Consider the following 15968-nt stretch of genomic DNA (forward strand, 5'->3'; position numbering starts at 1 on the left):
AATGTCCTTTCTAGAACTCCCTCTCATGTGATATCTGCCCCAAAGTCATGATACAATGTGCAGAGAAGAGTCAAATTTTACCTGAGATGAGTCAAGTTTAGAGGCTGTAGGTGACTATTGACTTCCGGCACCACAATCTTCAGTTTTATAGCCCGTAGAAATATGCTGCTGCTTGTGTCAGATTAAAGAGAACGAATCTTATTTTTAAGATCCCAGGATTGTGGTTCTGTGAGCTACAGAAACTGAGATGTTTAAGTCTGTGGAGGCTGCCTGATGTGATCCAAAAGACAAGATTCTTATCTTTAATATGACACCAGCAGCATATTTGTAGGTGAACTAGAAGTGATTATAGTGAAGTCTGAAGTGATCTCCCCCCCTGCAGCCTCTATATTTGACGCATCTCTGGTAAAATATGACTCTACTCTACATGTTGTTACGTGACTTTGGAGGAGAATTTTTTTTTATATGTAAATAAGTGAGATTCCAAATTAAAAAGTAAATTCTGAAAATAACATTTCACCCCTGACCAGAGGGGGCTGCAGGTTTAAAGAATATCTATATACTCATATATATATGTACATTATACAAGAACATCTACATTAATCATAGATCCAGGCCCCGGGACTGTGGATTCCTCTTATATTTCTTATCCATGGACTCCTTTCTACAACGAACTGTTATTATGCTAATGAGCCAGAAGGGCTCTGGAGGGTGTTACCAGAGCCCCTCCGCGCTTTAGCATCATAGGCTGTTACACTGCGGAGGAAGAACTTCCACCTCCCACTGTGTGAGATTGCAGCAGGTAGAGGGTAGCAGGGAGACAGTGCAACAGCCTGTAAAGCTACAGCACGGAGGGGCCATGGTAACACCCTCAGAGCGCTTTTGACTCATTAACATAATAAAATAAGTCAATTTTAAAAAAGGAGGAGTCCATAGATAACAAATCTGAGAAGATATCACAGTCCCGGTGCCTGGATCTAGGAGTAATGTCCCTGGTTTATCAGGATGGATTGTGATGGGAGATTTCCATTAATCTTGTATCCAAACTCAAAACTAGCAACAATGTATTCAAAGTATAGATCACGTGGGTGCTACACCCAGGACCCTCCCTGATCAGCCATTGTACACTACACACAGACAATATGGTGGCCGGATTTTACAGGACCCCAATGTATGAGACAAGGAGTCCCTGCACTGACAAGGTAGAGGGGATCCTTGCATCACACATTGCTATACTGCTTGGAGGCATATAGGATGGTCAGATGCATCCAGCACTCAGTCCGTAGCTCATCTGTAACAAGCCATAGATTTGGACCACCACAAATATGGGACCCCACAAGCAGAAGACACCCTAAGGTGAAGGCTACGCGGGTGATAGAACCAGACATGTCCCCAGTCCTGCACGACTCCCGCGACTTCTGCCGGATGCGGAGAGGCCTCCGATGTAACACTTCATTATGAGTAATGTCTGGAATGTAGATACACAATTACACTTAGGATTCCGCCCCCACCCTGCGCACGACCTACCTGCCTAATCCGCATCCATTAGGTAGGTGGGAGTTTAATTACAGCGACAAGAGCGAGAAGCCGGAGGCGCCGAGAAAGAAGACAAACACTGGGAGCGCGAGAGATGAGAGAAATATCCAGGGGATGCTGATACATAGTATCCCAGGAACAGGTCCAGGAAGATGGGGGGGCGCAGGTCCTGGCGCTCAACGGCTACAAAGTAACCCGGGCGCCGTTATATCCCAAACCAATCACTACTAGTTATACCCATATACACACATAAGAGCGGCTCCACAAACCTACGGGGGTGCACAAGCACCAGAAATGTGATGTATTCATGAGATACACAGCAATGTCTGCAGGAGGCTCTGTGCTCGGCCTGCAGCGTTATGTCCTCCAGAGCAGGGATCAGGATACAAGGAGCCGCTACAACTCACTCATGGACCGCACGTCAGCGACCAAGCCTGAAGGAGAGACCCGGTATATACTGCACAGACAGGAGGGAACCTCCACACCACAGAGGAGGAGGTACACAGCCCAATACACCGACCAGGGGAGAACAGTACAGTGTATACAGCTACAGGACCTGCAACTGTGTACATACATGACATGACTTATACAGGATGTAACTCAGGATCAGTACAGGATAAGTAATGTCATGTATGTACACAGTGACTGCACCAGCAGCAGAATAGTGAGTGCAGCTCTTGAGTATAACACAGGATGTAACTCAGGATCAGTACAGGATAAGTAATGTCATGTATGTACACAGTGACTGCACCAGCAGAATAGTGAGTGCAGCTCTGGAGTATAATACACTCACTATTCTGCTGCTGGTGCAGTCACTGTGTACATACATGACATTACTTATCCTGTACTGATCCTGAGTTACATCCTGTATTATACTCCAGAGCTGCACTCACTATTCTGCTGCTGGTGCAGTCACTGTGTACATACATGACATTACTTATCCTGTACTGATCCTGAGTTACATCCTGTATTATACCCCAGAGCTGCACTCACTATTCTGCTGCTGGTGCAGTCACTGTGTACATACATGACATTACTTATCCTGTACTGATCCTGAGTTACATCCTGTATTATACTCCAGAGCTGCACTCACTATTCTGCTGCTGGTGCAGTCACTGTGTACATACATGACATTACTTATCCTGTACTGATCCTGAGTTACATCCTGTATTATACCCCAGAGCTGCACTCACTATTCTGCTGCTGGTGCAGTCACTGTGTACATACATGACATTACTTATCCTGTACTGATCCTGAGTTACATCCTGTATTATACCCAGAGCTGCACTCACTATTCTGCTGCTGGTGCAGTCACTGTGTACATACATGACATTACTTATCCTGTACTGATCCTGAGTTACATCCTGTATTATACCCCAGAGCTGCACTCACTATTCTGCTGCTGGTGCAGTCACTGTGTACATACATGACATTACTTATCCTGTACTGATCCTGAGTTACATCCTGTATTATACTCCAGAGCTGCACTCACTATTCTGCTGATGGAGCAGTCACTGTGTACATACATGACATTACTTATCCTGTACTGATCCTGAGTTACATCCTGTATTATACCCCAGAGCTGCACTCACTATTCTGCTGATGGTGCAGTCACTGTGTACATACATGACATTACTTATCCTGTACTGATCCTGAGTTACATCCTGTATTATACCCAGAGCTGCACTCACTATTCTGCTGCTGGTGCAGTCACTGTGTACATACATGACATTACTTATCCTGTACTGATCCTGAGTTACATCCTGTGTTATACTCCAGAGCTGCACTCACTATTCTGCTGATGGAGCAGTCACTGTGTACATACATGACATTACTTATCCTGTACTGATCCTGAGTTACATCCTGTATTATACCCCAGAGCTGCACTCACTATTCTGCTGATGGTGCAGTCACTGTGTACATACATGACATTACTTATCCTGTACTGATCCTGAGTTACATCCTGTATTATACCCCAGAGCTGCACTCACTATTCTGCTGCTGGAGCAGTCACTGTGTACATACATGACATTACTTATCCTGAACTGATCCTGAGTTACATCCTGTATTATACCCCAGAGCTGCACTCACTATTCTGCTGCTGGTGCAGTCACTGTGTACATACATGACATTACTTATCCTGTACTGATCCTGAGTTACATCCTGTATTATACCCCAGAGCTGCACTCACTATTCTGCTGCTGGTGCAGTCACTGTGTACATACATGACATTACTTATCCTGTACTGATCCTGAGTTACATCCTGTATTATACCTCAGAGCTGCACTCACTATTCTGCTACTGGTGCAGTCACTGTGTACATACATGACATTACTTATCCTGTACTGATCCTGAGTTACATCCTGTATTATACTCCAGAGCTGCACTCACTATTCTGCTGCTGGTGCAGTCACTGTGTACATACATGACATTACTTATCCTGTACTGATCCTGAGTTACATCCTGTATTATACTCCAGAGCTGCACTCACTATTCTGCTGCTGGTGCAGTCACTGTGTACATACATGACATTACTTATCCTGTACTGATCCTGAGTTACATCCTGTATTATACTCCAGAGCTGCACTCACTATTCTGCTGCTGGTGCAGTCACTGTGTACATACATGACATTACTTATCCTGTACTGATCCTGAGTTACATCCTGTATTATACTCCAGAGCTGCACTCACTATTCTGCTGCTGGTGCAGTCACTGTGTACATACATGACATTACTTATCCTGTACTGATCCTGAGTTACATCCTGTGTTATACTCCAGAGCTGCACTCACTATTCTGCTGATGGAGCAGTCACTGTGTACATACATGACATTACTTATCCTGTACTGATCCTGAGTTACATCCTGTATTATACCCCAGAGCTGCACTCACTATTCTGCTGATGGTGCAGTCACTGTGTACATACATGACATTACTTATCCTGTACTGATCCTGAGTTACATCCTGTATTATACCCCAGAGCTGCACTCACTATTCTGCTGCTGGAGCAGTCACTGTGTACATACATGACATTACTTATCCTGAACTGATCCTGAGTTACATCCTGTATTATACCCCAGAGCTGCACTCACTATTCTGCTGCTGGTGCAGTCACTGTGTACATACATGACATTACTTATCCTGTACTGATCCTGAGTTACATCCTGTATTATACCCCAGAGCTGCACTCACTATTCTGCTGCTGGTGCAGTCACTGTGTACATACATGACATTACTTATCCTGTACTGATCCTGAGTTACATCCTGTATTATACCTCAGAGCTGCACTCACTATTCTGCTACTGGTGCAGTCACTGTGTACATACATGACATTACTTATCCTGTACTGATCCTGAGTTACATCCTGTATTATACTCCAGAGCTGCACTCACTATTCTGCTGCTGGTGCAGTCACTGTGTACATACATGACATTACTTATCCTGTACTGATCCTGAGTTACATCCTGTATTATACTCCAGAGCTGCACTCACTATTCTGCTGCTGGTGCAGTCACTGTGTACATACATGACATTACTTATCCTGTACTGATCCTGAGTTACATCCTGTATTATACTCCAGAGCTGCACTCACTATTCTGCTGCTGGTGCAGTCACTGTGTACATACATGACATTACTTATCCTGTACTGATCCTGAGTTACATCCTGTATTATACTCCAGAGCTGCACTCACTATTCTGCTGCTGGTGCAGTCACTGTGTACATACATGACATTACTTATCCTGTACTGATCCTGAGTTACATCCTGTATTATACCCCAGAGCTGCACTCTCTATTCTGCTGCTGGTGCAGTCACTGTGTACACACATGACATTACTTATCCTGTACTGATCCTGAGTTACATCCTGTATTATACTCCAGAGCTGCACTCACTATTCTGCTGCTGGTGCAGTCACTGTGTACATACATGACATTACTTATCCTGTACTGATCCTGAGTTACATCCTGTATTATACCCCAGAGCTGCACTCACTATTCTGCTGCTGGTGCAGTCACTGTGTACATACATGACATTACTTATCCTGTACTGATCCTGAGTTACATCCTGTATTATACTCCACCTCTGGACAGATCTCGGATGCCCCAGGAGTTAGACACTTACAGCCGGCTTGTCACTTTCTGGGATTTCCTTCCTATTACTGTCTAAGAGACGTCTTAAGGCCTAGAGATTACACTGGCGCCAGGAGCCATGTAACAAGAAATGCGGCCTCTCGGCTCCAGACGTCGTGAATCCCACATACTATGTAAAGGACGTTGTGATCAGAAGACTTTTCCAATAAGTAATGACACAGATGTAACCCGGCAGGTAGAGCAATGTCTGCACAGCGAGGCGCCTGGCGCTCCATACCCGTCATCACCTCCGCTGAGCACATAATGGAGGAGCGCAGGAGAAACCACACAAGTGTCTTTGGTGAAGGTTTGTTGGGTGTGTTCACCCTTCAGCCCTGGAAAGATGTGTAATCAGACCTTTGTGTATGTTGTTGTTGTTAGTAGCAGCAGGACTGTGATATACGGATTTACGTTCCAGGATTGTAGCTTCACCGAATGTGTCAGATTTCAGCTTAGTTGAAATTTTCCCCACACATTACAATAATCAGTAACGTCAGAATTCTAACTATTATCTTGTCCTCCTCTTCCGGACGACGAATTCTTCATATTTATGTTTAGAAAATGTTAATTAATTCTAAAAATAAAAAGCAATTTACAGAACGTGAGGCCCTGAAAACCAAAACCTCATTACTCCTGACACAATTACCTTACTCCCCGCAGGTGCAGGAGACAGAACCTGGAGTAAAGCAGGTCATAGCTAGTAAGGCGGCTCAGTGGTTAAGAGCACCGCCGGCTCAGTGGCTACTAGGAGCCAAACCTGCAGCGGTCAGATGATCCTTACACCGGCTTATGTATAATAAAGGGTTAAAGTAACAAGGAGAGAGGTCCAACCCTTCTAGGAGGTCCGGTTTCCGACCACTTTGGCAACTATGGGGAACAATTTTTTGTCAGGGTCCCAGCAATCGGCCCCTACAGATCAGAAAGTTATCCCCCCCGATATGCAGGATTCGGGGACAATCCCTCTGCGCTTATTCCTTTAACATAGACATAAACCCGGACCCCCCCGCCAGACAGACAAGAAACCCCCGCGCCCCCCACGTTACTATATGATACAGAAAGGAGGCGGAAGTAAATAATCTCCGGGATTAAGAGAAGCGGAGTCACGGATAATCCCAGGTATCGGCCTCTGTTCACATCAGGAGGATTTCCCCACATTCCCCTAATACAACACACGGCATCAGGTGTAGCGCCGGGGCTCTGGGTGCCCCATCCTGCGGATTTGGGATAACAGGCTCATTATTTGGGGACCCCTCCCCCCCCCACAATGATCACAGGAACGAACGGAGCGACTGTATGAGTTGTGCTCCGCAGCACAGACTTCTGCCCCTCTACAACCCCGGAGTATTCAGTGCACGACCTGCGTACGGATCATCAGAACCATTATCTGTCCATATACTGAGGGCGGGATCATACACCAGGACAGTGACCTGGGGAGGTAAGTAGTCACAGCAGCAGAGAGCAGGAATTATGGGCGACACACAGTCACGGATCGAGCACATAACCTGCACGGATAAGCCAGGACCCCACTGGACTGGATCACCAAGGAAGAAAATGTAACTACGTGGAAGCAACAGAGATGTGGCGCCCCCTGACAGACACAGAACTCCAAACAAATGGCGCCCCCCCCCCCCCCTCCCTGATAGAGCCTCATTCACATTGCTCCTTTTACAAATCTGTTCCCTACAAGTTCTGCAGGAATGGCTCCGACTACTTTATGAAGTCCAATGTTTGTCATCCATTCATTTCGGAGACCGTCAGGGAAGTGATTGCCGATCCATGCGGCTTATATCGTGGACCAGGACACGTCCGGGTGTATAATACGTTACACGATTAGATACATAATATCAGCCGCCCGGATCTGCCTCCTCCGTACCGCAGCTTATCCTTCACTTGTTTTGAAACTTTCCACATGATAAAGTTTCTATAGGAGATGAAAGTTTTCCTCCCGGCCTCAACTCCCCCTCCCCCAAAAGCTGTTACCCCCCCCACCCCCCCCCCCCCCCCCCCCCCCCCTCCAGATGTGGCAATAACGCAGGGGGTTCTGGTGATAGAACAAAGCAAATACAGGCTCCGCGATGTGGGAATGGATGTGATAAACTAATGCACATAATGGGGGGCCATGCAGACCCTCAGATATATAGAGTCTAATACCATGAGAACAGGAAGAGATCAGCCGAAAATGCACCCTCATAATAGACGAGCCAGTGCAGACAACACATACCCTAAATTAGATAGGACACCCCACAACACAGCCCCCGGCAGAGACACCTGAAAGTATAGACATCACCAGAAGATGCAAACTCTCCCAAACACAAACCTCAGCATTAAGATTACATTGACCTTAGATGAACAAGACACCCCAGACTGCAGGCGAGAGGCCACCCCAAACTGCAGCCCCGAGGCGAGAGCCCCCTCCCAAACTGCAGCCCCGAGGCGAGAGCCCCCCCCCCCCCCAAACTGCAGCCCCGAGGCGAGAGGCCCCCCCAAACTGCAGCCCCGAGGCGAGAGGCCCCCCCAAACTGCAGCCCCGAGGCGAGAGGCCCCCCCAAACTGCAGCCCCGAGGCGAGAGGCCCCCCCAAACTGCAGCCCCGAGGCGAGAGGCCCCCCCAAACTGCAGCCCCGAGGCGAGAGGCGCCCCAAACTGCAAAACATATTATGGACAGACATCTCAGTGCATCTAGAAGAAAAGCAACAAACCTAAAGGAGACCCCAACCCCTGAGCACAGCACCTCATATACAGCGCATAGCAAAGACCGAGATCCCAAAGCAAAAGCATACGATCCAATATACATTGTGCGGGGCAAGACGGGAACCCTAAAATACCGTGCACAGTACAGACAAATGTAAATACAGTATATAATAAGATCCTCCAAAACTTCTGCCCCCTGGGGGAGACTGGTTCCCTAAAGCACAGTGCAGAGGATAGCTGCACCCTAAAAACACTAACTGTCACAGCCCTAAACGCGACGGACGCCCCACAATAAGGTCCCTGGGTAAGAAAGACCCCAAATATTTAGGAATGTAGAGATAAACATTGGGATATAGACATAAATCATACACTGCTATAGATTATACTGAGCAGGACAACCCCAAACACAGCCCCTGGGTGAAAAGCCCCCCACAACGAAGGGGACGGGAGAGGCAGACACCCCCCCAACGCAGGGGACGGGAGAGGCAGACACCCCCCCAACGCAGGGGACGGGAGAGGCAGACACCCCCCCAACGCAGGGGACGGGAGAGGCAGACACCCCCCCAACGCAGGGGACGGGAGAGGCAGACACCCCCCCAACGCAGGGGACGGGAGAGGCAGACACCCCCCCAACGCAGGGGACGGGAGAGGCAGACACCCCCCCAACGCAGGGGACGGGAGAGGCAGACACCCCACAACACAGGGGAAAGGGGAAGCGGGCATCAACGATGGGGCAGATCACATCCCCCTCAGCGCTGGGGCCCCCCTATAACAGCAGGGTCACATCCCCCCTCAGTGCTGGGGCCCCCTATAACACCAGGGTCACATCCTCCTCAGCGCTGGGGCCCCCTATAACACCAGGGTCACATCCCCCTCAGCGCTGGGGCCCCCCTATAACAGCAGGGTCACATCCCCCCTCAGTGCTGGGGCCCCCTATAACACCAGGGTCACATCCTCCTCAGCGCTGGGGCCCCCTATAACACCAGGGTCACATCCCCCCTCAGTGCTGGGGCCCCCTATAACACCAGGGTCACATCCCCCTCAGTGCTGGGGCCCCCTATAACACCAGCGTCACATCCTCCTCAGCGCCGGGGCCCCCTATAACACTAGGGTCACATCCCCCTCAGTGCTGGGGCCCCCTATAACACCAGGGTCACATCCCCCTCAGCGCCGGGGCCCCCTATAACACCAGGGTCACATCCTCCTCAGCGCCGGGGCCCCCTATAACACCAGGGTCACATCCTCCTCAGCGCCGGGTGCCCCTATAACACCAGGGTCACATCCTCCTCAGCGCTGGGGCCCCCTATAACTCCAGGGTCACATCCCCCTCAGTGCTGGGGCCCCCTATAACACCAGGGTCACATCCCCCTCAGCGCTGGGGCCCCCTATAACACCAGGGTCACATCCCCCTCAGCGCCGGGGCCCCCTATAACAGCAGGGTCACATCCCCCCTCAGTGCTGGGGCCCCCTATAACACCAGGGTCACATCCCCCTCAGCGCCGGGGCCCCCTATAACACCAGGGTCACATCCCCCTCAGCGCCGGGGCCCCCTATAACACCAGGGTCACATCCCCCTCAGCGCTGGGGCCCCCCTATAACAGCAGGGTCACATCCCCCCTCAGTGCTGGGGCCCCCTATAACACCAGGGTCACATCCTCCTCAGCGCTGGGGCCCCCTATAACACCAGGGTCACATCCCCCCTCAGTGCTGGGGCCCCTATAACACTAGGGTCACATCCCCCTCAGTGCTGGGGCCCCCTATAACACCAGGGTCACATCCCCCTCAGCGCCGGGGCCCCCTATAACACCAGGGTCACATCCCCCTCAGCGCCGGGGCCCCCTATAACACCAGGGTCACATCCCCCTCAGCGCTGGGGCCCCCCTATAACAGCAGGGTCACATCCCCCCTCAGTGCTGGGGCCCCCTATAACACCAGGGTCACATCCTCCTCAGCGCTGGGGCCCCCTATAACACCAGGGTCACATCCCCTCTCAGTGCTGGGGCCCCTATAACACTAGGGTCACATCCCCCTCAGTGCTGGGGCCCCCTATAACACCAGGGTCACATCCCCCTCAGCGCCGGGGCCCCCTATAACACCAGGGTCACATCCCCCTCAGCGCCGGGGCCCCCTATAACACCAGGGTCACATCCCCCCTCAGTGCTGCGGCCCCCTATAACACTAGGGTCACATCCCCCCTCAGTGCTGGGGCCCCCCATAACACCAGGGTCACATCCCCCTCAGTGCTGGGGCCCCCCATAACACCAGGGTCACATCCCCCTCAGTGCTGGGGCCCCCTATAACACCAGGGTCACACCCCCCTCAGTGCTGGGGCCCCCTATAACACCAGGGTCACATCCTCCTCAGCGCCGGGGCCCCCTATAACACCAGGGTCACATCCTCCTCAGCGCCGGGGCCCCCTATAACACTAGGGTCACATCCTCCTCAGCGCTGGGGCCCCCTATAACTCCAGGGTCACATCCCCCTCAGTGCTGGGGCCCCCTATAACACCAGGGTCACATCCCCCTCAGCGCTGGGGCCCCCTATAACACCAGGGTCACATCCCCCTCAGCGCCGGGGCCCCCTATAACACCAGGGTCACATCCTCCTCAGCGCCGGGGCCCCCTATAACACCAGGGTCACATCCTCCTCAGCGCTGGGGCCCCCTATAACTCCAGGGTCACATCCCCCTCAGTGCTGGGGCCCCCTATAACACCAGGGTCACATCCCCCTCAGCGCTGGGGCCCCCTATAACACCAGGGTCACATCCCCCTCAGCGCCGGGGCCCCCTATAACACCAGGGTCACATCCCCCTCAGTGCTGGGGCCCCTATAACACCAGGGTCACATCCCCCTCAGCGCCGGGGCCCCCTATAACACCAGGGTCACATCCCCCTCAGTGCTGGGGCCCCGGGGCTCTCTTAGGGCCACACTGTACAATAACAGAGGAGGGGAGGGGCTTGGGGCACGTGACAGGAGGAGGGGGACTGCACTAGTCGTTGCCCCCCTCCCCAGTGTTTACTACTCACCTACAGATCCCAGCACCAGGCACAGGAGCCACATGTCCCGGACACGTCTCCCGGGGCCCACCCGCTGCCCGGGAGCCGCCGCCACTCTCTCCATTCAGTATGCCGGCAGCCCGGGACTCATCGTGCCCTCCCCTGGAAGCAGATCACCCGTGTGAGTGTGTGAGGGAGCCGGGCATGCGCAGTACGGGCGCCCGCATCTCCTCCACACACAGTGCAGCCGCCACAGAGTCCATGACAGCGGCGCCGCGGTAACCAATAGGAATTTAGCTTTCATTATTTAATCTGCGTTGGAAAAAATAGAAGGTACATTTTGATTGGTTAATTAGCAACACGTGAATCGATTGTAGAGTTCTTATTGGCAACTGAAACTTCTGGATTCAGCACCAATGAAAAGCTAGCTGTCATTTTTATATCTACGTTGGAGAAATAAAAAGTGACTTTCGATTGGATAACATGTAACACGTGAATAGAGTCCAGTGAGCCTATTGGCCACTAACTCTAAGCTTCAGATGTTCCTTGTCTAGAATATGCAGAGTTACCTGTACCAATCACAATCCTGCTTTCATTATCAAATCTGCTTTGGAAAAATACAAGGTGATGTTTGATTGGATAACAAGCTAACACATACACCCACATGTATATGAATATATCTAGGTGAATTGATCGGCCTCTAAGACTAGACTTACCATATATACAATGTCTGTCATGTGACTGTACTGTGTCTCCATATATATAGGATGGAAGTAGTAGTATGCAGTACTCATATATAGAGGATAGGAGTAGTAGTACTGTGCAGTGCTCATATATAGATGATAGGAGGAGTAGTACTGTGCAGTGCTCATATATACAGGATAGGAGTAGTAGTACTGTGCTATGCCCATATATACAGGATAGGAGTAGTAGTACTGTGCACTGCCCATATATACAGGATAGGAGTAGTAGTACTGTGCTGTGCCCATATATACAGGATAGGAGTAGTAGTACTGTGCTGTGTCCATATATACAGGATAGGAGTAGTAGTACTGTGCTGTGCACATATATACAGGATAGGAATAGTAGTACTGTGCTGTGCACATATATACAGGATAGGAGTAGTAGTACTGTGCTGTGCACATATATACAGGATAGGAGCAGTAGTACTGTGCTGTGTCCATATATACAGGATAGGAGTACTAGTACTTTGCTGTGCCCATATATACAGGATAGGAGTAGTAGTACTGTGCTGTGTCCATATATACAGGATAGGAGTAGTAGTACTGTGCTGTGCCCATATATGCAGGATAGGAGTAGTAGTACTGCACTGTGCCCATATATACAGGATATGAGTAGTAGTACTGTGCTGTGTCCATATATACAGGATAGGAGTAGTAGTACTGTGTCCATATATACAGGATAGGAGTAGTAGTACTGTGCTGTGCACATATATACAGGATAGGAGTAGTAGTACTGTGCTGTGCCCATATATACAGGATATGAGTAGTAGTACTGTGCTGTGCCCATATATACAGCATAGGAGTAGCAGTACTGTGCTGTGTCCATATATACAGGATAGGAGTAGTAGTACTGTGCTCTGCCCATATATACAGGATAGGAGTAGTAGTACTGTGCTCTGCCCATATATACAGGATAGGAGTAGTAGTACTGTGCTGTGTCCATATATACAGGATAGGAGTAGTAGTACTGTGCTGTGCTCATATATACAGGATAGGAGTAGTAGTACTGTGCTGTGCCCATATATACAGGATAGGAGTAGTAGTGCTGTGCTGTGCTCATATATACAGGATAGGAGTAGTAGTACTGTGCTGTGCTGATATATACAGGATAGGAGTAGTAGTACTGTGCTGTGTACATATATACAGGATAGGAGTAGTAGTACTGTGCTGTGCTCATATATACAGGATAGGAGTAGTAGTACTGTGCTGTGCTCATATATACAGGATAGGAGTAGTAGTACTGTGCTGTGTCCATATATACAGGATAGGAGTAGTAGTACTGTGCTGTGCTCATATATATAGGATAGGAGTAGTAGTACTGTGCTGTGCCCATATATACAGGATAGGAGTAGTAGTACTGTGCTGTGCTCATATATACAGGATAGGAGTAGTAGTACTGTGCTGTGCTGATATATACAGGATAGGAGTAGTAGTACTGTGCTGTGTACATATATACAGGATAGGAGTAGTAGTACTGTGCTGTGTCCATATATACAGGATAGGAGTAGAAGTACTGTGCTGTGTCCATAAATACAGGATAGGAGTAGTAGTACTGTGCTCACATATACAGGATAGGAGTAATAGTACTGTGCTGTGTCCATATATACAGGATAGGAGTAGTAGTACTGTGCTGTGCCCATATATACAGGATAGGAGTAGTAGTACTGTGCTGTGCCCATATATACAGGATAGGAGTAGTAGTACTGTGCTGTGCTGGTATATACAGGATAGGAGTAGTAGTACTGTGCTGTGCCCATATATACAGGATAGGAGTAGTAGTACTGTGCTGTGTCCATATATACAGGATAGGAGTAGTAGTGCTTTGCTGTGCCCATATATACAGCATAGGAGTAGTAGTACTGTGCTGTGCCCACATATACAGGATAGGAGTAGTAGTACTGTGCTGTGCCTGTATATACAGGATAGGAGTAGTAGTACTAAGCTGTGCCCATATATACAGGATAGGAGTAGTAGTACTGTGCACTGCCCATATATACAGGATAGGAGTAGTAGTACTGTGCACTGCCCATATATACAGGATAGGAGGAGTAGTATTGTGCTGTGTCCATATATACAGGATAGGAGTAGTAGTACTGTGCTGTGTCCATGTATACAGGACAGGAGTAGAAGTACTGTGCTGTGTCCATATGTACAGGACAGGAGTAGTAGTACTGTGCTGTGTCCATATATACAGGATAGGAGTAGTAGTACTGTGTTGTGTCCATATATACAGGATAGGAGTAGTAGTACTTTGCAGTGCTCATATATACAGGATAGGAGTAGTAGTACTGTGCTGTGCCCATATATACAGGATAGGAGTAGTAGTACTGTGCTGTGCCCATATATACAGGATAGGAGTAGTAGTACTGTGCTGTGCTCATATATACAGGATAGGAGTAGTAGTACTGTGCTGTGCTCATATATACAGGATAGGAGTAGTAGTACTGTGTTGTGTTCATATATACAGGATAGGAGTAGTAGTACTGTGCTGTGCTCATATATACAGGATAGGAGTAGTAGTACTGTGCTGTGCTCATATATACAGGATAGGAGTAGTAGTACTGTGTTGTGTTCATATATACTGGATAGGAGTAGTAGTACTGTGCTGTGCTCATATATACAGGATAGGAGTAGTAGTACTGTGCTGTGCTCATATATACAGGATAGGAGTAGTAGTACTGTGCTGTGCCCATATACAGGATAGGAGTAGTAGTACTGTGCTGTGCCCATATACACAGAATAGGAGTAGTAGTACTGTGCTGTGCCCATATATACAGGATAGGAGTAGTAATACTGTGCTGTGCCCATGTATACAGGATAGGAGTAGTAGTACTGTGCTGTGCCCATAAATACAGGATAGGAGTAGTAGTACTGTGCTGTGTCCATATATACAGGATAGGAGTAGTAGTACTGTGCTGTGCCCATATATACAGGATAGGAGTAGTAGTACTGTGCTGTGTCCATATATACAGGTTAGGAGTAGTAGTACTGTGCTGTGCCCATATATACAGGATAGGAGGAGTAGTACTGTGCTGTGCCCATATATACAGGATAGGAGTAGTAGTACTGTGCACTGCCCATATATACAGGATAGGAGTAGTAGTACTGTGCACTGCCCATATATACAGGATAGGTGTAGTAGTACTGTGCACTGCCCATATATACAGGATAGGTGTAGTAGTACTGTGCTGTGTCCATATATACAGGATAGGAGTAGTAGTACTGTGCTGTGCCCATATATACAGGATAGGAGTAGTAGTACTGTGCTGTGCCCATATACAGGATAGGAGTAGTAGTACTGTGCTGTGCCCATATATAGAGGACAGGAGTAGTAGTACTGTGCTGTGCCCATATATACAGGATAAGAGTAGTAGTACTGTGCTGTGCCCATATATACAGGATAGGAGTAGTAGTACTGTGCTGTGCCCATATATACAGGATAGGAGTAGTAGTACTTTGCTGTGCCCATATATACAGGATAGGAGTAGTAGTACTGTGCCCATATATACAGGATAGGAGGAGTAGTACTGTGCTGTGCCCATATATACAGGATAGGAGGAGTAGTACTGCGCTGTGCCCATATATACAGGATAGGAGTAGTAGTACTGTGCCCATATATACAGGATAGGAGGAGTAGTACTGTGCTGTGCCCATATATACAGGATAGGAGTAGTAGTACTGTGCTGTACCCATATATACAATATAGGAGTAGTAGTACTGTGCCCATATATACGGGATAGGAGTAGTAGTACTGTGCTGTGCCCATATATACAGGATAGGAGTAGTAGTACTGTATTGTGCCCATATATACAGGATAGGAGGAGTAGTACTGTGCTGTGTCCATATATACGGGATAGGAGTAGTAGTACTGTGCTG

General features: G+C 48.7%; 1 protein-coding gene across 3 annotated transcripts in view; it reads right to left on the reverse strand.

Moving 5' to 3' along the window:
- The window catches only part of LDLRAD3 (low density lipoprotein receptor class A domain containing 3), a 157645-nt gene that overhangs the window by 129302 nt on the left and 12375 nt on the right, over nucleotides 1–15968 (reverse strand). The window contains exon 1 of one of the 3 annotated variants that reach the window (XM_072119042.1): nucleotides 11380–11619. The exons of 1 other annotated variant lie outside the window; for it this stretch is intronic. In XM_072119042.1, the coding sequence (XP_071975143.1) occupies nucleotides 11380–11473 (94 nt within the window). In that variant the 5' untranslated portion in view covers nucleotides 11474–11619. Of the gene's footprint in view, nucleotides 1–11379; nucleotides 11620–15968 lie in introns of those variants that run through there. One more of the 3 variants, XM_072119043.1, reaches the window with a different exon arrangement.

This window comes from Engystomops pustulosus, chromosome 7 (assembly GCF_040894005.1).
Source record: "Engystomops pustulosus chromosome 7, aEngPut4.maternal, whole genome shotgun sequence".
Taxonomy (NCBI): Eukaryota; Metazoa; Chordata; class Amphibia; order Anura; family Leptodactylidae; genus Engystomops; species Engystomops pustulosus.